The 24070-nt window shown below is 41.2% G+C and overlaps 1 protein-coding gene across 3 annotated transcripts in view; it reads left to right on the plus strand.

Annotated features, from left to right (window-relative positions):
- Nucleotides 1–260: 260 nt before the first annotated feature.
- COLQ (collagen like tail subunit of asymmetric acetylcholinesterase) overlaps nucleotides 261–24070 on the plus strand; it is a 41234-nt gene continuing 17424 nt past the window's right edge. For 2 of the 3 annotated variants that reach the window (XM_090142609.1, XM_090142610.1), the window contains exons 1-6: nucleotides 261–4787; nucleotides 14222–14334; nucleotides 15904–16008; nucleotides 18628–18672; nucleotides 19360–19386; nucleotides 20972–21043. In XM_090142609.1, coding sequence (XP_089998735.1) covers nucleotides 4511–4787; nucleotides 14222–14334; nucleotides 15904–16008; nucleotides 18628–18672; nucleotides 19360–19386; nucleotides 20972–21043 — 639 coding nt within the window. In that variant the 5' untranslated portion in view covers nucleotides 261–4510. Of the gene's footprint in view, nucleotides 4788–14221; nucleotides 14335–15903; nucleotides 16009–18627; nucleotides 18673–19359; nucleotides 19387–20971; nucleotides 21044–23342; nucleotides 23406–24070 lie in introns of all 3 variants that reach the window. The other variant, XM_031590169.2, reaches the window with a different exon arrangement.

A 24070-nucleotide genomic window follows, 5' to 3' on the forward strand; every position in this document is an offset into this window, starting at 1 on the left:
CTGTGGAGCTAGTATTAAGGTCCATTTTCCAAGGTGCACATGTTCCAGTGTTCAGCTGCATGTTTGCCTACATCTTAATGATGTAATGGTCTGCAGTGCAGTGTGGAAATCAGGTGCAGAGTGCTGTGTTGCCATCGTCTGTGTAGCACTCCAGAATGGAGAGTACTGAGACAGAGTGAGTACTAAAGCAGTAATGGTGGTGGTTTGTTTTGTTTTTATTGGCTTTTTTTTTTTTTTTTTTTATCAAGCAAGAGGAAAAAGAGAGTGGTGCATCATGTTTTTCAAGTCATCAGGCTTCTTGGCAAGCTGGATGGTAAATGACTTGAAGTAGGAGTCACGAGAGCCAATTATTGCCAGACACTTCTGTTCTCTGCCTCCAGCAGCAGGGCTAGCACAGGCAGAGACTTCTACTTTCTGAATAGAAGAGAGAAACAGTGAAGAGTTGAATGAAAAAAGATGAAAAAAATTACTCTGAAAACTATTTCCATCTCTTCTGGATTATTCATGTGTGATGAGTGCATCACATCTAAGGAGCATTGGGTATTGTACATGTCCTGCACAGTAGTCTGCTCCTGAGCAGTAGGTAGACCGTGAGACACTGAATGTGCAATATAGGCACCAAATAACCACCTTGTACCTAAACATCTTATGGAGTCATCAGGCTTTCCATAGGTTTGATTGACACATTCAGCAACTTCATGGGATTCTTGACTGCGTATTTTTTTTTACAGCACATGCTTGCATTGTAGCTGTGTCTTTCTTCATCTATGCCACATTAAGTATGCACACGTTTCTGCCTCAGACAGCCTTGCTATTGTACAGAATTGTATACAATTTCACAGCAAATGCTGAATGACTTTCAGCTGGAAAAACAAGGTCTAAGAGGCAGATGAAACAAACAGAAAAGGGGAAGAGGAGTCATGTTATAAAAGTCAGCAGCTGAATTATTGTTTGAAAATTGTCTTTTGCTGTGCCTTCTGGGATTACAAGGGCACAGTGGGGTTCTTCTCATAGCTTTGATGGAAAACACTTGGCATTATCCCTTAATGTTTAATCATAACTCTTTAATGCTGTAGGAAGTTGCTAGGCATCAATGTGCTGCCCATTGGATGCACTCATGCAGTGGCTCACCTCAAGACTGGGTGCTGGTTCACCCTCATGTCTGCACAGGGCCCTGGTACCTGGCTGGGTGGGTGGCACAGGGGAGCTGGGAAGTCAGCGTGGTGAGTTTTCTCCATTGCATTTTGTGGGTCTGTTTCTGTACAGGCTTCCATATTAAATCTAAGTTCATCAGCAAGAACGTGATAAATGTTAGCTACGCTGTCCAAGTACTAAATCCAAGTATTAGGCATAAACCATGCAGGTGTGTGAACTTGAGCAGTTATTTTTATTGTGAGAAACTATTGTTGCTAAATAACTAACAAGTTTTACAAGGAAAATATAATCATAAACAATCTTTTCCATCTCCCACGCTAATTGAATGAGCAGAATTCCTCTGTTCTACTTTGCAGATATCATGTCATTGAATTATTGGATTAAGACTGGGTTGCTGTTTTACCTTTGCCCCACTCAGCAGAAGAGTGTTGAGTCTTTTGAACTGGAAAGTCGTGATTATCTTTTTCCCTTTCAATAGAACTGTGCTCATTCAGAACCTTGAGTTTAATGATATTTTGTCTGAACTCCTGCATTTTCTTTATTGATAAAGAATCTGCCAATAGAAAGTGAATAGATCTGAGAAACAGCCTTCTTTTTAACAAGTATTCATTAATTCTTGCACAGAAGAGAGAGGTTCGTAAATTCTATTTACATGGTAGATCAGCAGGATCTTTCATCCGCTTCTAAGGGCTCATCTCTGGGCTGAAGAGATCAAGCAACAACAGGTAAAGTGGTCAGGCTTTAAATGTGAATATATATGTAAATGCTAGTTGGCTTTTGACATTTTATTAGCTGTTATGGCATCTACTCAAAATAGGACTTTTTAAACTGCAGTTGATTCCGTGTAATAACACTATGGCATTCCATTTCTTTGGATATCAGATTGGAGATGATTTTGGTTTCTGGGATTCTCGCAGTTGAAAGATTTTTAAGCCAAGTTTTCCAAACATTGTTCTTACTTTAGGCCATGGTGGTATCTCATAAGACTTGAAAAGCACATGGTGTCTGTACTGTCCTGTGTTTCTTTCTTAAGCTAACAGCATCTGAAATAGAAGTTCTACTGAAAACATAGTGTTCTATTTGATGAGCACTCTTGGCATTAAAGCAACAGTTCTGGTAAGACACAAGTACAAATCATGTAGTACACGCTCCTCTTGTTCCTAGCAACTGAATAATCTCATGAAAAAGAAAAAGACTCTTTTTATTCAAAAAAAATTATAGAATCTTCAGCATTAAATCACGTTAATCACGTTAATGTGGATCTTCCCTTCAGTGTTAATAGCAGTTGCAGTGAATATAGAAGAAAGATAAAAACATTATTAATACTATATGCATGATAGAGACAAGGACTTCTGTTCTCAGAGCAGCAGCCTTCGCTATGTCATGCAGCTCCCTCTGAAGGGAGCAGAAGCTTTCCATTGACTTTATGAACACATGGGAATGACTGGAGGCATGAACTGCTTGGCTGAGCAAGTTCACAGAGCATAGATAGCTCAGGGGCTGAAAAACGTACATCTGTCAAGCTTCTCACACTGTGTAAGACACATTGCTGTGTGGTAGCACTTCTCCTTGGGATCATCTCTGTCACATGAGCCGATGCCCCAGAGACCAGGAAGCAGCCCTCTGTGTGTGTGTGTCCTTGTCATCTACTGTGGCTTGCCAGTTATCACAAAGTCCTATCAGAAAGCATACAGCTGCTCTCTGCTTTATTTCTAATCGACTTCATTCTTCTCCCACTGAAACTCTCAGCAGCTTTGCCAGCAATTTCAGCTGGTAAGGCTGGTATCTTAAAACCAAAACAAACACCTGCCCCTGATGATTGCAACAAGGGCTCTCCTTTCTGATGACCTCATGGTAGTTCCCCTAAAAACTATGGTGAACTACAGCTACATCACGACAAAGAGATCTCTTCAAATCTAAATCTGAACATCTCCTTTCAGGCTTTCTTTTGGAAGATGGAGTGTTTGCCTCAGGTGTGTGCTTACAGAAGGAAATTGACCGAGGCATTGACCGAGTTGGTTCGAGTAAAGCAGGCTCAGGCTTTGGAGTGGTGGAGATGTTAAGTCAAAAAAAGAGAAGAAAGCTGACAAAACATCTATTTTCAATCAGGTTTCTTTACTGAAGAACAGATGGACCAAACATTTCTATTAAAAAATGAATGCAAAGTTGACTTCTTTTGGAGCTCAGCCCTGGTTTTCTGTATTGCTTCTGGTCATTTCAGGAAAGCACTCATCCTTGTGAGTGCAAGATATTTTCCTGGTCCCTACCTTATTTTGTGTCACAAAGGTGAATGTAATTTGTGATGGAAATCCTTGCACTATTCTTTATGTAAGATGTCATTGCATATTTTTTTTATCTGATCATGCATTTCCATTCTAGTTCGGAGACCGAAGTACACAAGCTGATAACAGGGTGGTGGAAGAAAGGAAAAGTATGTGTCCTACTGTCTGATTTTGGTGCTTCATGGTGGTATTGGATTCATTAATTTCCTTTTCAAGCAATGTATTTTGTACTACAAACTTCTACCAAGTTTTCAGTTTCTACAAGACTGCAAGAGGATTTCAGAGGGATTTGAAATTAGTCACTGCTTTGAATGAGTGTTGAGCTGGTCAAACATTTCCAGAGGTGAATCTTTTGCATTTCAAGGACTCTTTTCCATTGTTCATGCATCTTCTAGCCTCTTATTCTCTTATTCTCATTGTGGAAGCTTATTTGCAAAACCTTGCTGGCTGGAGCAATGCACAGAGGCCCCAGGCTGTCGTGCAGGTGACAAAGGCACGGGTTGCTTTTCCAAAAATGTGAGTTCTATTTGCCTCCAGTGTGCTGCCATTGCTAAAGAGCTGACTATAACCAATCCATAGTGATATTTGTATAGTTTCTCTCACCTGTTGCATGCTGTCAGTGCACTCCTTGCAGTTGTACAATGCATCACTAGTAGGGATGCGGCATCTTCACTTATAGCACCAAATACTGATCTGCTCTGTGGCTGCAGACCCTCAGTGGTATCGCTCAGCTCTGTGCGCGACTGCAAAGCGCTGCCAGCCATAAACACATCACATCACTGTTCGTCTCACTCATTAAGGCAATTAGCGACCTGTAGAAGATGATCATTCAGGCATTTTAGCCCTCCTGACGTCGGTGTCTAGTCAACGGCACCAGCAGATGCTGTTTATAGTCCAGTTGATAATCTCCCTCTTTCCAGCTCGTTATTATTATCGACCAAAGTGCCTTTTTGCTTCTGTGACCCAAACAGAATCCCCCCCGCCACCGTTTTAGCAGCTAACATCCACAATGGGGGCAACTGATCCAGCGCGGGAGTTAAATATAACCGTGCCTAGTGTAAGGAGAAGAGTGAATGGGAAATGGTTGGCATTCCTTCTTCCTGAAGGCACGGCGAGAGAGGGAGCGGGCGAGAGCCGTGCACACACGCAGCCACACAGCCGCACAGACGCGCGGCCGGCGAGGAAGAGGAAGCGAGCAGGAGGCAGAGCAGAGCCCGCAGCTTGCCGTGCCCGCGGCTGGCAGCATGTCCACCCTCAGCATGGCCACCTGGGGACTGTACCTGCAGCTTCTCTCCTGCTGGGCTTTCTCTCAGAGCCCCTACGCTGACAATGCCTTCTCAGTCTCAGCAGGTAAATCGCTTTTAGTCTCTTTGCTTTGCCTCCTTCGGACCTGCACGCTGCTTCTTGCACTTCCCAGCAACTGAGAGCATAGGAGTGACAAATTCCCTTGCAGATCTGGGACATATTTCTTGCTTGGTGGCTTTTGCTTTATTATTTCTGGTTTTATGCCCTTCCCTTCCCAGTGAGAAATAACAGAGAGGAGCCTCAGCCACAATAAAATGCTTTTTCTCCCACTGGTTTGGTGCTGCACTAATGTGTGCTGCCAGAGGACCTGGCCCAAATAGTGTATTACTTGCACGTCTGCCTGTTTCTTTCTATTTTGGATGATCCTAGGTGGATTACAGCAAGGGAAAGAAAGTGAATCTCAATGTATATCTGCTTCTATAAATAAAGCCCTGACCTCAATGAGTGCTGCTGGAGCTCGACTGGATGTTAGCAGAATAAACATCATCTGGCTCTGGCTATGACACTAACAAATATTCGGATGGCTCACATAGCAAACAAGTGTCCACTGCATGGAAAATCCCTGCTAGGCAAAGGCAAAGCAAATTAGTTGTCAGCTGAGCCAGGGCACTGGAAATCCCACTTAGCAGGTTTTACAGTGTGATTAGCAAGACTCCCCTCTACCCACGTTCTGTGCAAAGGAAGGAGAAGGGGAACAAGAACTCCAGCCCCATCTCTGCTTGGAGGAATTCTCATCATGTTGTGGCAGAGTATTTATAGCTGAAAGATGCCTCTAACTAGAATCCTAGATTTCTTTTGCATCAAATTTGGGATGGTTCATGTGAGACTTGTAGGGAGGCATCAGTTTTGCCTTCAGATCCTCCCATGTTTCTGACATTAAGACAGCCTCCAAAAGGGTGCACATTCCAAAACTGTGCATAAAATCAACTTAGACATAGAGTTAAATGTGCATGATCTTTCTCTCTACGTCTCTCTCATGTTTCTGTGTTACCACAGCCAAGTGGTTTATACTCAAGGCATTTGTGGCACTGAGGGACATGGTTAGTGGGCATGGTAGGGATGGGTTGGTGGTTGGACTGGGTGATCTTAGTGGTCTGTTCCAACCTTGATGATTCTATGATTCTGACAGAGAACAGTGATGAGCAGGACAGCCTATGCAGGACAACAGATTTCTGGACTAAATTGCAGTAGTGATATGAGTGATTTCACCTATGTTTGGTTGTTTGTTTGGTTGTTTAAGCAAAGCTTTTGAAATACACAGAACTAACACTGTATTTTACCCCCAGTGGTTTGAACAGATCATTCATTTAGAAATGTTTGAATAATATGATTCTGTGGGCCAAGGGTAGTGCAGTCATCATCTGGGGAAAAGCCCTATAGCATTTAATAACACAGCCATTAGATTTCCGCAGTCATTTCAGATAGCTTTTAAGATAGCATCTAGAGAAGCGTAATGCTTGAAAAAAGGCATCCCTTAAAAAACAACTAAATCCATCCATAATTTACCTTGTCTTGAAACTAGTAGGGTCCAGCCAGACAAACACAGAGTTCATCTCCCTAATGCTCGTGTGGCCTGGCCTTTCCTATGCAGTGATTTTTCTCCTGTGGAACATACTTCAGTGCCCAGAGATGACATATAAATTGTTATCATCTTAAAAAAAAAAACAAAAACAAAAACAAAACAAACAAACAAACAAAAAAAAACAGCCTAGGGAATAGGCCCTTCCAAGGGGGAAAGTTCATATATCTTGTGGCAATGTAGTGGAAGAGGAAATAAGGACTAAAAGGGAAATGCATAGCCTGGGGTTGTCGGCACTGGTTCTTTGGGAAAAAGTGTACCTTCATATTTCATCAGCAACCCAGCTGTGTAGCAGGGAGATACAAAAACTCTTTGAGTCCTTAAATCTGCACCAGTCAAGATAGAATAACAATAATTGCAGATAAGGAGGAATATTTTAGAGCAGTAGTGCCACATGTAAAGGTATAATTCTCAGGGTGGTATAGTGTCAAAGTAGAGAGAGTGTGCTTGGGGCTCACAGGCTTGTTTTCTGGCCAGTTATCTTTCAGGCAGCAGTAGTTTATGATATGGGCAGCCCTTGGTATGAGCTGCTGCTGGGCTCTGCTCCTCACAGCTTGCTAAATTCTCCAGTTAGTTCTCTATTTTCTAGTAGAAATCTCATAGTGTGTACAGAAAGTGAATTAATTCCATTTAAATTCTCAGTTATTTTAATGATTTTTTGAATACTCTGTGACTGTTAGCTGATTTAATTATTTGAATCTGGCACCAGGATGTAGTTTTGCATTTAAAGAATAGATTTCAGCACTATATTTGCAAACTCTACAACGAACCACAATCGACAGCAAAGATGTTCTTTGTCTTTCCTACAATTGGAAGATTACAGGTAAATATTTTCCAAATGTATCTGAAAACCTCTGGGCTGGAACTATTGTTATTTCTGTTCTCACACATCTTTCTGTAGCGTTAGGTTACAAATATAAGTGTTCACATGTCACAAGCTGCTAACTGTAAAGCCGACATAAACAACTGGTAGGGAGAAGCACATATGTAGAATAATTAGGGAAAGAATAACAATCTGCATCATTTTCTGTTTTGCTGCCAGCTCCATGTTAGAGTCCCATCAGACTCAAGCAACAGTGCATCGTTTCTCCTAGAAGTATTTTGAATGCAATGTCAGCACCAAACAGTGATTCTCCTGGTGCTGAAGCATCAACTCAAGGAAAGTGCTGTAGGGATTAATAGTGCAACGTGGCTGTGGTGAAGAGAAGGCACCAGGGAGACGTGAGAGAAGCCCCTCAGTGTCTAAAGGGGGGCTGTAAGAAAGAAGAGGATAGGATCTTTAAGAAGGATCTGTTGTGACAAGACAAGGGGATATGGCTTCAAACTAAAGGAATGGAGATTTAGATTGAATAGAAGGAAGAAGTTTCTTACAGTGAGGATGGTGAGGCACTGGAACAGGTTGTTGCCCCTAGAGTTGGTAGAAGCCCCATTCCTGGAGACGTTCCAGGTCAGCCTGGATGGGGCACTGCGCAGATACAGAGAGTTGGACTAGATGACCTTTAGAAGTTCTTTCCGACTCAAACAATTCTATGATTCTCTGTGATCCTCTCTTTCCTTTTCCTCTTTCTGCTCAGCCATGCTGCAGGTTTCTTGGGCTTTGCATGGAGACGGAAAGTATTTGACATACCTCCAGGAGCTGGAGAAGAGCAGTATCTCAGTGCTTCTTCTGACCCAAACTTCCTTTTATGTATCATACAAATGTATCACTTGATTGATTTTTTTTCCTGAGATCAATATCAACACAAAGCCTTATATAAAAAAAAAAAAGTATGGTTGATTAAAGGAATGAAACAGGACTGAATGTTACTGGCAGTATTCCTAAAACCTTCTCTGCCTTTGTCTCTGCTTTCCCAAAAGAAGGGAGCTCCCTGTTTCACTGGGCACAACCTATTTGAATCTGGATTACTGACTGAAAAGACACAAATTGTAAAAAAATAAAATAACAAAATTGGCTAAAATGCAAATAGAAAGGGCTCAGCTATTTGCTGCTTAGGATGAGTATCATGAACCTTCATTTAGTGCAGGAAATGTAGAAGATCAGGTCAAAGGACCAGGCGTTCCTATTTCACCCTGGTTTAATATAAAGGTCAGCACAGCTGGCTTCTAGTGGTAAGCTGATAAGCATCCTGAAATACCAAACCAGGACTCCCAAAGTACTGGCAGATGGGACAAGCTGGTGGCCAGTTCCATTTTATTTTTGTGGGACATGCCTTGTGTTACAAGCGAAGCAGGTGTTTGGCTTCAGGCTACAGGAGTTCTCCTGGAGAGGGCACCTCAGACTTGTTTGGGGTGAACAAGTTCTGCCACCTGGGGCAGATGTGAGCACTGGAATTGGCATGGTGCTGTCTTGGCTGGCAATGCTGGGCATACAGGGCAGCATGGAAACTATAGGGCTGAGACATGTACAAAGAAAGAAAATGTACAGTGTACTGGCTAAAATGGAAAGTGTGTTGAATGTTTTATAGATCATTGCAATTTTTTAGCGTGGAGGCTTTGCTAACCTATTTCATGCTGTAGCATAGTAGGTAGAAGAAAATGGGAAAAGCCCTTTCAGCCCTCAAGAGGAATTCTTTGAGAAGGATCAGGAATAGGAGAGGGAGAAAAAGCCAATAGGAATTCACAGAAACTATCCTAAATGTGCTTCTTCCCTTCTCTTCTCCAAGGAATCATCTATTTAATGAAAAGGGTATCAGGGGAATACTCTTTGTATGCCGGCAACTATAGTGGGAAGAGAGGATTTGGAATAGAAGATGGATGTAGGAAAAAGATGCGTATAGGAAGAGTGCAAAAGAGGACTGACAGAGTGGGTGGAAGGAGAAAAGCATCTGTTACTCATTTTTGCCAGTATACATGTAACCAGGCTTGCATGAAAATATATGGGGATGCTTCATTTAAAGAAGGCAGGGCTGCAGTTTTGGTTTTCTGCCTATGGAAAAGTGTCAGTGGACTCTCTTCGCCTCTCCAACCTACAAAGCCATGATTTTTTACAACAGCAAGTTGATCAGAGCTATTTCTTTGTGAAAGGCCAGGGAATAAAGTCAGCTGGGCTGTGATTCTGTTGCTGTGAGGCAGTCACAAGGCATTAATGTAGTCCATGGTATCAAAGTTTCTAACAGGAGTTTAAAAGCATTTCTCTGGTGCCTTTCAGAGTGTACAGCAACATCCATGTCCCCCGGTGGATTGTCTGGAACTGTCTGAGCGCACAGTGGACCAACATCAAAATCAAGCACACTTCTGATCCAGGCCAGCCCTGCAGTCTTGCAGTTGGAGAGGGATGGCACTGGTGTCTGCTCTGGTGCTACTGATCTCACAGATAAAGTGGGAATGTGTGACGGTGAATAGCAGGCAGAAGCCTTGAGGTTGACCCAGCAGCCATCTCGCATGAAGACTTAGGGCTTCAGGCTCTTCTAGGGGTGGTACTAAGCTCTTTAATACTAACTGTATTTGTAACATCATTCTAGGTTGACAAGAAATTGAGTTTTATAATTGATTCATAAAATTATTGGGATGAAGTATTGCAATTGACAGGACTAAACTCTCTGGTTCTGTTATCAAGTTATCCATGATTGTGGAGGTGTTGCTTAACTTCTCTGTGCCTCAAATTCTCATGCATGGAAAAGAAGCATATAGAGCTGCCAGCATCTGTGAGCTGTGTCTAGAGCCCTGGACCTCAGCAAGTGAAAGTCAATAGAAGCAAACCCAAACTGTCTGAGTGAATACTGACTAGGCAGCATGCCAGGGTCCATGCTATCTGCAAGAGCTTTTGAGCACCAGCTCATTTTAAACATCTCTATGTATTTATTTATTATGACAGCTTCAGTCTGTGTGCCAGCTGGTGAAATATGTGTAACTTCTTCCACAGCTGGTAGCCACCTTGGGGATTAGGATTTCTGACACAGTATTTTCATATTTCTGTCAGTTGCTGGAGTATTTATTGTTTCATCAAAGGGGATGGGGAGATAGCTCCATCCTGTAGCTCCTGCAGTACCTCCCCAGCACAGATATCAGTGCATAAGCTGTAGACTTGCTATATTTCATTGCTATATTTACATCACCTGATACATAGGAAAGGGTATATTTAGGCCATAAGGCTTATGTTCATGAGGACACTGAGAGATGTAACCATTCCTGAGCCCAGCTGTCTGACCCAGCTCCAAACATGAGCTCATGTCTGGAGCATCCCAGATCTACCTGCCCACCTTCACCCATGCCTCCTCATGCTGCTCCCTGCCCTGGGAATGAGCACTTTGGCAGCTCTTAATGTTTTCTGATTTCAAAGGGAAGAAGTGGTGACCTTGCAATAGATACACAGGGTAATACCTGATGACTGCTGCCTGTGGCGAGCTGCTATCCTTGCAAGGCAGTTGAGAGGAGCCTGAATGAACAGCAGCAAAATAGATGAGCTCTCAGTTTCAGTCAGGCAAGCCCACATGCATTAACTAACTCATCTGCCCAGCTCGATTATTATTAATTCTGACCACCATCCAAGTGGGGAAGCACTTGGGACTGGGTGTCAGTGGCCAGAGGTCTCCGGTTGGCTGGCCACTGTGCAGCTACTGGGGAAACAGCTTTGGAAAGCAGCTCAGCTTCTGGTCAGGGTCTGTGAGATGAATGTGGCTGCAAATAGGGAGGGAAACACATGTTAAATATTTTTTTCATGCCATGCCCTTTTATCCTGCCATTGTCCTTGATTCAGCTAGCCTACACCTTCGTGTTTGCAGCGCAGAGGTCATTTTCCCAGTTTACATACCGTTTAATGCAATGGAATCCTGTAAATCTATGCTGAACCTGGTGCAGCACTTCTCTCTATTGCCTTTGTAGTTGCCACAGGGGTTTACGATGTTAGGTTAGCTCTAGGATCAGCTCTAGGAGGGCTCATGGCCCTTGGACGAGCCCTGCTCTGGAGGGCACTGCCTGGGGAGTGCCCATCTCTTCTCTGGCTCTGCCTTGGACTATCTCACATCACAGCTTTTGACTTCCAGCTAGCACCAGAAGCAAACAGTCTGCAGGAATGTAGTGAGACAATGCAACAGCCTATCTAAAATACCTTATTTCTTGAAGCAACCACTACTCCTATACCTATAAATTGAGGTAGTCACTTTCTTGAATACTTTTTGAACAGTAAAAATAATTTTAGTTTGAAAATTCTTAAGAATTTCTATTTTAAAGCTGATTATTTTAATTGTCATGCTCTCTGAAACCAACTGCCATTTAGATGAGTTCAATAAGGAGTTTTTCATTTTGTCTTCCTTCTCTTATTGAATACTTTCTTTGGTATCAAAGATGTTGGAAGGGCAGTTTCTATACAAGATGTGTAAACAAACCCCCTGTGTAGGCAGGGCCTTTGCATTTCACAGAAAACTGACAGCCCTATTCTTGGGCTGAGATTTTTTCCACTGATGGGGACTAGAGTGTTATGAAGCTGTATTTAGCAAACAAAGCTGACCTGGAGCCTAACGATATAAATTGCATTTGCTTACAGCCAGCTAGCCTAACAAGGAAATCAATGGCTATTTTGCTGCCAACTTTGTTAGCTCTAATGGTTTTCATAAAAAAAATGTTCCAAAGAATTTCAAACTTAGATTTCAAGAAAAGGAGTATCCCAATATTTTATAACCCAGATCTTGACTTTACTCATGAGGACATGGTAAGTATACAGTTAAAACATTTATAGTTAATCTTATCCTTGCTAAATATTTAAAGTACGAAATATTTAATTTCCTAATTTCTTTTTTTTATATTATTTTTATTTTTAAGTAGTATTACAACTGCAGCAGTGCAAACCTTCTTCTGCAGTGACTGTAAGCGATCTTTTAGCAATTAAGCCATGTCAGACCAGCTCTGGTGTTCTTATTCATGTTGAATGATAATAAACTTACTGAAATTGATCTAGACCATGGAATAATGTATTACTAAAAGACAGCATGATATTGGTATGTAGCCTAAGATAATATCATAATCAAATTGTATGTCTTTTTTAGATTACAAGCTGCACATTGTTTTTTTAACAATATGCATTTTAGTCCCAATGCAACATGTTCAAATACAGTCCCGAAATTAAGATAACCAGAGAAGTATGTAGGCTTAAAATTCAAGACCTTTGTTACAGCTGTGTAACAGTAACTGAAGTCAGGGTCAGACTGTATTGTTTATCTCTGTATTTTATTGCGTGTGTGAACTGAAGCTTTTTTTGTTAAGTTCAAACTTGGGAGGAAAAGTTCAGGAGGAGTCTTTATTGTGGACCCTTTGTCTCACCTCTCAAAGGTATCATTTCAAATAGTTCTGTTAGAGAAAAAAGCCTGCATAATATAAATCACTTCTGGTCTGGTGCCAGTAGCAATCTTCAGTGATTTTTTTCTTGAGAAAGGAAAGAAATGGAACTTTGTGATAAATGTTCTTGTTAAGAAAGGTAACTGAAATGAAGTTTATGAAATGCATTCCCTTGGACCCTGTGCATAGATTGTCTCTACAGGCAAGGTCTGATTTAACCCGGCATTAGTGGAACCAACTGCAACTGGCCTCTATGTACAAGTGGCTACATGCCTGAAGTGACCCCTGCCATAGCCAGTGGGTCTGTTACTGACACCGAATGAGCTGAGAGAGCACCCGAGCTGCTGCTTGGGCAGCCACTCTGAGGACTTAACAAGCACACTCATCTGGACAGCTGTTTTCTGTGCATCAGGACTGGGGAAATGCTGTCCCCATGAATGTTGGGTAGTGAAACATGATGTAATACATTTTCTGAGACATTTGAAAACCTAGACTTATCTCTGTGCCTTAGAGAAATCTGTCTTACCCTAAGATGTGACAAAAACTGGCCTGCAACCAATTTGCACACAAATATAGCAATTTTGCCAAGTTTATCTTCCTATAAACTTAATTTGGAGATTTTCAATTAATACCAGATACTTTACCATAGGCTTTTCTTCCTACAGTATCTGGCTCCCTGCCACCCCTCCTTTCACAGACACCCGTTCTGGCTGCCAGTGTTCAGAGGAAAAGCCAACAGGCACAAATAAATATTTACTGCATTTGATGGGAACAAGAAGATGCTGTTTCTGATAGACTTTTACAACAACAAGAGGGAGAGTGAGAGAGAGAAATAGGTATTTCAACCCATTTCCTAACATTGGCTCTCTGGTATTTTTCAGCGAGGCTGCACCTTGAATACTGTGTTCAGTTTTGGGCCCCTCACTACAAGAAAGATATTTTTGTAGTGATACTCCAGAGGCCCTGGAGTGTGTTCAAGACAAAGGCAATGAAGCTGTGAGGGATCTGGAGTGCAGCTCTTACGAGGAGTGGCTGAGGGAATTGGATTGTTTGGTCTGGAGAAGAGGAAGCTCAAGGGAGACCTCATCACTCTCTACAACTGCCTGAAGGGAGTTTGTGGAGAGGTGGGGGTCGGCCTCTTCTCCTGTGTAACTAGTGAGAGGACTAGAGGGAATGGCCTCAAGTTGCGCCAGGGGAGATTCAGTTTGGATGTTAGGAAAAACTTCTCCAAAGGAGTGGTTTGATGCTGGAATGGGCTGCCCAGGAAGGTGGCGGAGGCACCATCCCTAGAGGTATTTAAAAAAATGTTGTACTGAGGGACGTGGTTAAGTGGGAAATACTGGTGATAGCTGGATGGTTGGACTGGGTGGTCTTGGAGGTCTTTTCAAACCTTGGTGATTCTATGAAAATCGACCTATTTCATAGCCACGTTAAGAGTTTGGGACTCAGCATAGCCTTCAGAATATGAGGGACATTGTAAATTTGAGGGACTGCATGGAATCTGAAATTTTTGCTTGGATGCTTCTGCGTACGCAGGATGTAGAAAAGTGCTGTGCAATGGAATCTCACCTTATTCTTTGAGAAATATTTGTGGTGTTCAAGACAACGGATGAGTGTTTGTATTGAACAGATCTTCCTTGTTTGGAACAGAAGAAGCAGCCTACCCACAGAGCATGCTGCTTCCTCATCCCGCCGCCACCGCCCATGTTCCCACCACCGCGCTTCAGGCACGACTGGAGCTCTGTAAGTGTGGCCGAGGGGCCTTCCTCTTCTTCTTACATGAATTTTGATCTTTGACAAAGACTGACACATCCTTTCTGAGCACTTCTTCATGGTGTCACTCAGCAAACACCTCTGGCTATGAGAGCTACGGATCTGGCTACAGATGTCCTATTTTGCATCACTTTTGCCTTTGCTATATAAAGGTCCTGAAATCCTTCTGTGGAATCTATTCCCACTATTTTGCAAAAATGAAGGGTGTGTTTGAGTAGCTGATGTGGATTTTTCACTCACACACATATAGATATTCCTGCTTTATATGATATGTATGTATCCACACATGTTAACGTAAACAGCACATGGTATACAGTGGGTATATGATAGAGCAGTTTGACCACATGCACTTATTTCCAAGGCCTGTTACCTCCAATATGTTTTCCATCCCAACATAATGAATTTTTCCACCTACTAGTAAATCCTATTTCTTAATTCTACTCTTCATTTACCATATCCAAATATAGCAATTATCACAAGCACTATATAAGTAGTGATCAGAAAAATTTCTGATGAGAACTAATCCAAGAAAAAATACAGCATAAAATCCCCTGTTGTCTTCAAAGATAATGGGATTGAGCTCAGCGTATTATTCCCCTAACCCAAAACCTAATTGCCTCTCCCTTTCTTATCCCTTGCCTAGCCCATCCCTAGCCCTCTCCTGCCTGAGCCATGGTTTCCCGGGGAAGAAGACTCAGAGAAAAGATCCCCTTAGGAAACATGGTGTATTGTTTCAGGCCCCTCAGTGAGGATGAGTATGGGACCACAACCAAATATTCCAGAAAGTAATCTGAATGTAAAATTACTCCTGGCATCATCTCCCCATAAAAAAAAATAATAATACTTAAATTAAGTGGTTACTAGGAAAGTGGGAGCTATGTGAATTCTCAGTGAGGACTCTGTGCTTTGAAATTTATGGTTGGAATTTTTCCGGAAAATGGCTTTTCACTTGGATGACGTAGAGCAACTTTATTAACCCAGTGTTTCTGCCTCAGTGCTTGTTTTTATTTCCAGGGGAGATAGATATCTTTTCTGATAGGACATAAGCATACCAGTTTGCTCATGCAAGCCCAATTTTAAAGTCAAATGATTAGAGATCCATTGGTCTTTAAGGGAATTGCCTCTGGTCAGCAGTGAATGTATGCCTAGTTGATACCTACTGGAGCGAAGTTCACACTGCCCATATCCCCGCTGAGTGCAGCCTGTATTATTAGAGCAAAGCTGCTATTTTTGGAGAGGAGTTGCCACTTGTGAAGCGTGATGGAAGGAGCAGGGTCAAGGCTAAGAATAGCCCTGGGTCCCACGCTGGCTAAGGGGGGACACGATAGCCCAGCTGCGGCGCGCGCCTGGAAAAGGAGGAGGAAACATGGGACAGAACACCATGCTGAAGTGATAATGTTGAAGCATCCGTGAAGATAACCTCGTGACAAATCACAGGCTTCTCCCTAAGGCAGTGAATAAGTGCTCTTCAGGCTGTAGTGGCTGTGTATTTTTCCATGTTCTCTGTAAGTGCTCACTCGTACGTTTTATCTTACGTAGAGGCTGCTTGATCTGGACATGAAGGAATTGTGTCAAGAGCTCCAGACAACACAGGCCTTCTCTCTGCCCGAGTCACATTGCCCTGCAGGGCCTCCTGGCCCCCAGGTGAGTGATGCATTTGTGACCAAACCACAGTACTCTCTCACTCGCTCCGAAGTCCTTATAATGCTGTTAAACGTTTTCTGTAAATGCCTTTTATAGCTTAATAAGCATATCAAGCTCTGGCTTAATTTCATTTTGACATGACAATGCATAAATCGTGTAGGTTTTTTACCTTGTGTTCTCATCCCTGCCCTGAATATTCCAAGTTTCAAGTTCAGCTTTCATTTTCACGGAGTTTTACAGTGGGTAGCAACCCTAAAAAACCCCAAAGGTGCTATCACCTCCTTCTGAGGCTCTTGGTTGGTTGGTTTTTTTGCTTTAGACTCTTGTTACATGAGAAGAAAGCCTGCAGAACTGAGATGCAATGAACTTGAAGGTTAGTGGAGTACCTCCCTGAAAAGGAAAATACATATGGTGCAGGCTGGGGACAAATAAGGGCTTTTGGAAGGGCTCAGGAGATGTAGGGTCTTCCAGTGTGTCTCTGCCCCTGGCTTGCTGGGCAGCCCATTTGATCTCTTCTTTCATTTTCTACATTTTGTACAGTTTGGGCAGGAGTTCAGAAATCTACTGAGAAAATATTCCATGTGTAAAGGAGAGTTTTCTGTAAAAGTCTCCAAATTGAGGAGAATGCCACCCACATGCTTTTTCATTCCAGTCTGTACCATCCGATATAGAATAAAACATAAGGGAAAGTCATTTAGCATGTAAATTAGGAGACATGGAGAAGTGATGGTAAAACTGATGTTTGTGTTGCCCAGTGTTGAGAAAAGTCTTCTCTGCGTTGTGGAGCAGCCCTGTGGTGTGTCTGGCCACCATCTAGAGCTGCAACACATGTGGAAGAAGCTGTTGTTTTTTCAGTCTTCACCAGATTATCTTTTTGAAAAAAAAAAAAAAACCTCTTTATACCATCTCTGATTATGGGGAGAACCATAATATCCATTCTGTTGTTCTGCAAGATTCAAGTGATGATTAACCTCACAACTGAATTATCTGCAATCCCGCCAAGAATGTTTTTAAATGGAGTAGGCCAACAGATTGTATCACAACATAGACAGTAGGATATGTTTAACATCGCTTTGGAATTTTTAAGTATGATTTTTTTTTCTAGAAGGACAACATTAGAGCCAATAATCCTCTGGACAACAAACTTATGTCAGTGGTCATGGGAAAATAAATGCTGCTGTTACTGAAAATAATCTAAGAATTAATTTTGAATTGCTTTCTGCTATAAATGTGTGAATTTGTCATAATAAGGAGAATTATTTTATAAACAAATTTATAATGATGTGACTCTGCATGTAATTCCTCCCATGTTTAACCTAGCATAAAATGAGAAAAAGTAGATAAAATTTGTTTCAGACTATAATTAGCTACATTCTGATTTACACTATTGAAAGCCTAAAATAACTCTGCCGACTAAAATAGTTGGAGTAATTTACATTTGAGAATACAGTTTGCTGCTGCTCATGTACAGTTTGCATTGTGTTTTGCATGGTATAAGACAGCCAGGCTCCAAACCTGAAGTGAGCAATTTGTATGGTGAACATAATGCTCCTTTCAGGATGGCTCATGGGATTTCCCTTAGTCATTCAGAAACAAAAGGGGATCTCTTGACTGAAGCACTCTAGAAACAAAGCTGTTTTCCTGATTTTTTTTATTTTTATTTTTTCTGAGCTGGGATTCAAGGTCTCCATGAATTAAGAAATCTTCTGAAAGGGAAATACGCCTCACATGAGAGAGAGAAATATCTTAATGTTTTGTGGCTTAAACAGATGTGTGAGGCTCGGTCAATCTTTACTTCAAAGACATTTTTTGTCTTTTCTAACCATGAGTTTTAAATTATGTCATCCTTGCCCATTATTTATGTCCAGCTTCCCAAAGTCACATCTCTTCATTCTGTTATAATTTCAGGGAAGTAAGAAAAGATGTTCAAAAAGTTACTGTTTATCTTTGAAAGGCATCTTCACACTACATGGGAAATGCAGATTCATGGTTTTTTAAATCACTCACAGAAAACAAGTATTTCCCCTGAACAGCTTAAATCTGGGCTGGACACTAAGCAGCAGGAGACTGCAGAGAATAAAAAAAATTAAAGCTAAATTTCCTGTTTAACTAGAAATTTAGGATTTGTTTAAGCAGGAGGGTTGGATATCAGAAAGAGGTTGTGCACCAGAGGGTGGCTGAGCATCAGGGCAGTGATAATGGTCTCACACTGATGGATTTCAAGAAATATCAGGTCAAAACTTTCACATATGGAACCTAATTTTTGGATGGTCCTGTGTAGAGCTAAGAGTTGGACTCAGTTTTCCTCGTGGGTTTCCTCTAACTAAGGATATTCTATGAGTCTATGATCTTTCCTATGCCTTAGGTCCTTTTTCTTCCTATTTTCTTTATCTAGGAGATGCCCCTGCACTTCCCATGTCAGTGCAACTCTCCGGTTGCCTTCAAAAATGACACAGACCTGGCATTTGGAGAGTGTTCAAATAGCACATTCAACACCCTCACTTTGTGGGTTTACATCATTCCTCATTGACACCCACTGGGCCGTGGGTTGAGGGAAGGCAACCTCCCGGTGCCTTCTCACAGATACAGCTCAATAACATGATTTGTTTCTCTCCCCAGGGTCCACAAGGAATTCCTGGTATAATGGGACCAAAAGGGGAGAAAGTAAGTGCCTGTTGTTATGAAGTTTGGTGTGGTTTTGAGAAGTCAAGGGAAAAGATTGGAGAGAAGGTGTAGCATGTACTTTTTTTCATGTCTGTTTAGTCTATGATGGGACATAAATACATGTGGGGATTTGCTTTATTTGAATGTAAATCTATGGATGGATTTGAAGCTATCATTTAACGCTTTATCTTCCAATGTTGATTTTCAATCTTAAAATATTTTTTTATGGCTTCTCATGACAACTACCTGCTCTACATTATGGGTGAGAGAGCAGTTTGGGTGCCAAGTCAGTGCTCTTACTAATCTCTGTATTTAAAACACCTCCTCCTCTGGGAGGACATGAGGGACAGAGCTCTCCCACACAGCATTGGTTGTGTGGGCCAGCTCATGTTAAAAGCAGTTTAGATATTAATGTATGGCTTCAGACTTGCAAAGCATTTGTACCATGATGATGCCTACCTGAAGCTGGGCACAATTGCATGCTTTTCTTGATAAGGAAGTGGCCGTAGATTCAGGGCTGAGAGTGCAGGAAAAGTCCAGGAGTTTTCATTAAAGTAACTCTTCTCGTTTTACTTCTGGAAAAAAAGTTCTGAATGCAAAGGTATTCCCAATGTTCTTTATAAATGCATTGACTAAAGAGCCTCTGTGGTCTATGTGGTATGTCTAACACATTCCTTTCTCTGGCAGGGGGAGATTGGCAGGCCGGGAAGAAAGGTATGGATGAAGGTGTTGCCTCGGACACCAGCCCAACACTTGACATATACAGGCATACACTGAATATAAATTGGCTATTATTGAATTTCATGTTGCCTGTGTTGCTCCAACAGCCAAGGGGTGGCAGGGAGCTCTGGGTGCAGCACTGGAGAGCTGCCACAGCTGGTTTATTTCAGTTAATTCCATTAATAAGAGCATCCACCTCCAGCCAGACAATTAAAAGAGTGGGAAATTACCTGAACTACTTCTCTGTGGATAAGGGAAGCAGAGTATAGGACTACCATAAAAGATAAAAATAAACAAAACCAACAAAGCCAAATCAAACTTTTTACTGCTTGAAAGCAGAGCTGGGAGGGACCCAACAGCCCCTATGGAGGAATGGCCATTAATGATTACACTTCCAGAGCTTTGGCACCAATGCAATATGCTGACTACAATCCTGTGCTTGTTGATATATGAGCCATGATACATTGTCAAAAATATGTGCCTCTACGTGTGATGAAACAGAATATGTTATCTCAGTTACTAAAAGTGCTTCCATTTAATGTAATTAATTTTAAAAGAAGACAGAAATGCAGGATGAAATCAGAGATATGCAGGGGGTAGTCACTAACCAGGAAGAGATACTGTTCTAATAATAAGCAAAGGCAGCTACTGATCAGTGATTCTAATAAATATGAGACATACAAACAAAGAGATTTTTACATTTATCTACATTTCAAACATCCCACAGTAAGCAAAAGTATTATCTATATAAAAATCATCAAAATTAATGTCTCAGAGAGAGTTACCCATCAAGTTACAAGAGAGTGCAAACCTCAAACTCTGGTATACTTCTACTTCTGACAAATACTGGTAGGTCCCAAAGGAGAATAAAACAGTATAATTCCTGCTAAAAGTTGCCTGGCTCAAGGGAGGTCACTGTTAGTTTCAAAGCTGTGATCAAATTTCCGGGATTGTATTTTCAAATGATATAAACAGTGGAATAGCACTAATCTGCAGCATTTTAGGAGCTAGCCAAACAGTGAATTACAGGCAGTAGTTAAAAGAGATAAATAACTTCTTGTATGTAATTATTGCAAATCATGTAGTAGATGATAAAGAGCAATTGTATGTGAGTATGAGCACTCAGAATGAAAATATTGGAGGAATAAGAAGAGGAATATCTTAGCTAAAGGTTTGGTTCTGTTCTTACTATAAAATGCATTTGTGTGGAGGTCTTCGTGATGCAGGTCTTTCTGTTCTATATTGTATGATTTAAATGAGAGTAAGGTCAAAGTTAATGATACTGACTTTTTTTTTTTTCCAGTGGTTATTTCGATTACATGTAGATTTCTCTGTAGCTGATCTACTTATTTGAATCAGTTGATTCAAATTGATACTTCTGTGAGTCCACATTTCCTCCAGTAGTAATGCAAACAGTATTATGAATGTAAAACAGTATTTTTTTATGGCAAAGGTAAAGAAGCATTTGCAGATATTTTCCTGAAAATACTATGCCCTTCCATATCTCCTTTCTGAAACAGAGACCTTTGTATAGGAATGATGTTACATGAATTGTTGTAATCAATGTTTTCCGTTCAAGGGTAGACCAGGTCCCCCGGGTGTCCCTGGGATGCCAGGACCAATAGGATGGCCTGGACCTGTGGGGCTGAAGGTAAGACTAAAATTAATACAGGATAATCTATTAAACATCATGATCTGAACACAAGGGCTGCTTAGGAAGCCTCTACACCACTGTCTGCTGGAGACTGAGGAGATGAAGCAGTGCAAGGACACTCAGTGCTTGCCTGATTTCTTACACTGCTCTGCAAAGACCTTACACTGCACTGTCAGCCTAACCCCATGTAGCACTTCTTAAAACATGTCGCAGGTAAATTGAAAATCAAGTCTAATGAAGACTCACTGATAACCACTGCTGTTTCACAACCACATGAATCAGTGTTTCAAAACTGGCCATTGTCTCTTATGACTGTTCTTGATGATCTCTTTGCTTGAATATACTTTGACAATATAAAGGGAAAATATCAGGCTACTTTCAGGGAAAAGGATTAGAAACCATGTGGATTAATAGTGTGTTCTTTGACCTCACTCCCATACAAGCAGACATTCATTCCAGTGAGTTTTAATAGCAGTAGAAATGGCAGGACATACTATACTAGTGCAGAGTGATTACTCCATTTGTTATAAACCAAGCTGCAGAACAGTCCTTCTCTGAGTTTTACCTAACACAGATATACAGATCTACAGTGGAGCCACTGAACACAAAGTTTCTACTAGGACACTTGAGATAGATAACCTACTTTTATCTATCCAGCACGTATCAGGCAAAATGATGGTATATTATGCTTATTTTGAAACTGCATTTTCAAGGGAATCTTTGACTATTCTTTCACTCCATCATAGCTGCTGCCCCATCTCAGAGGACATGCTGCCATACATTTTGCTGCTGCAAGAATAATAGTAAACTACTTCTGAATTCAAGCCATGCCTGGGAAGCAGACCCTCAAGCTCCTTATGGTTGTGTTAGATGAGGAACATCATGTTCTGCATAGTATGTGGGAATGTAGGCAAGCAACTGTGTGTTTTTCAGTCAGTGTACTAAAAAGGAGCCAAAGTTCACTTTGAACTGAGAGTCAGGGAATGGTGTCTTCCCAAAAGCACTGTGCTGAGATTTCCTGCAGTGGGAGCAGTGAGAGCAGAAGGAAGATGCTACTACTTATTTTCCACACAGTCCTGAGAGTGGAGCAGTCAAAACTCATTCATTTTGCCCTTCTTTTTGTTTGTTTTGTTTTTTCAATATAAGCTCTAGTTATATTTCTGAAGACTGTCTAAATTTTTTTTAATACCTCTTTGCTATAGCTTTTTTCATTGCACTTCCAGAGGCTTTTTTCACATTCAGGAGTAATATTTATTCCTATAGGTTGACTATTGTGTATTATTTGATGTTTATTGTCCATTCTCCTGCTTTTATTGTCTCTTCTGAAACATCTCTATTCTGTTCTCTGGATATGTTCCTAATTTCATTTCTTCTGTTCCTTATAAATTTCTACTTCCTGCCTGAAGGCTCCAGTAGAATAGAGGCCAAAGATGTCTGTGCTCACTTGGTTTGGTTGTATCTCTCTTCCCTTTTTCTTCCTCTGATCTCTCATCTTCCCAGAATCTGATCTCCGTCTTCATTATAGTCATTCATTGCACTTTATTCTTGCTGTAAATACCCTGCAAACTGTTTTGGTTTGTTTTAAACCACGTCCTCATCTCTGACTTCTATTTCTTTGGTTGGATCTACTTCCTCTTTGTCAGACACACTCTTGTCCAATCTGTGTTTCTTCTACCTTGTTTCTTCAGGTCTTTTCTGAACTGCTGAGGCAGCAGCCAACATGAAAATCCTCTTTAGTGCTGGGAAAGAGAGTTCTGCTGGTAGGGCTGCTTCATGTCTGCAGAGTCTGCCCTTAGGTATAATTAGCTGGCAGCAGCCAGAGAGGATATTGTAAAGCCTTTACATGATTTATTGTATTTAAACCACAGTAAAGTCCATTATATCTCAGAATGATGATAAAAGTAATCATGCCTCTTTGAGCCATAAAGGCATGCAACAAAATACCTTTCTTTTCTGCAACTCAGTAGAAGCAATGTTTGGAAGAAACAATGCAACTTTATGTAGAAAAAGGATGTACTTCTGCTGCTAATTTGCTTTCACGTCACTTAATGGCATCTACCAAAACTGAAGCACAAATTACACACCCAAGAAAATGTAAATAGGGGAACAAGAAAATATGTGAGGTCACAGATAGAATACAATTGCAATAAGGAACTCTGACTCCAGCATTACAAGAAGGTCAAACTTGTCTCCTATATTTGTCACAAAACCCAGAACACTGAACTATCAATCAGACATTCAGCTATGACCTCAGCAGAGAGCCCCCATCAGTAACTCTCTTTATTGACCTCCTTAGGGTGAAAAGGGAGATTTGGGTGTGATGGGATTGCCAGGTACCAGAGGACCAATGGGCTCCAAGGTTTGTTAAGCAAATGCTGCATTTTCAGACATTGGTTTCTAACGCTCTGCTGACAGCTGCTTCCCTCATAAATCTGCTGGAAAGCATTTATCAAGACATAGCTTTTCTAATACAGCTAGAGATGCAAGTTCTCCTTCAAGCAAGGCTGTGTTTTTTGGTTGGGCTTGGCTGCATTTTTGGCTTTTCATAAAAATGCTTTGGTGCAAGTTATCGCATAATGCGAAAATTTATTTTAAAAGCAAAGCAAATATGTAACTATCCCATTGGAATACTGCAGTTCTTTAGTATACCTCCACCATTAACTCATACCTGCAATGGTTTTCACCCACCTCAGAAGACTGGAGAACGTTTGTATCTTCTACTAAAGCTATGAGTATGTGTTGACAGTTGGATAGTAAGCTCAATTTGGTCCGGAGGGTCTGTTATCTGCACATCGTTTTCTATAACATGGCTTTTGCTTTAACAAAATTTATGCCACAACGCTTTAAGGAACTTGATAAAAATTATGTATGTAGATTATTCAGATGTAGCAATGGAAAGAACAGATGGACACAGCTAATTTGCTGTATTTTTCTTAAAGGGAAACTCAGCTTTATAGTAATCTTCGCTCAGATGAGGGTTTAAATGTAATTTAAGGACATTCTGCAGGGAGAAAGAAAAGAAGA

The sequence above is a fragment of the Phasianus colchicus genome, chromosome 6 (assembly GCF_987193195.1).
Source record: "Phasianus colchicus chromosome 6, bPhaCol1.hap1.1, whole genome shotgun sequence".
NCBI lineage: Eukaryota > Metazoa > Chordata > Aves > Galliformes > Phasianidae > Phasianus > Phasianus colchicus.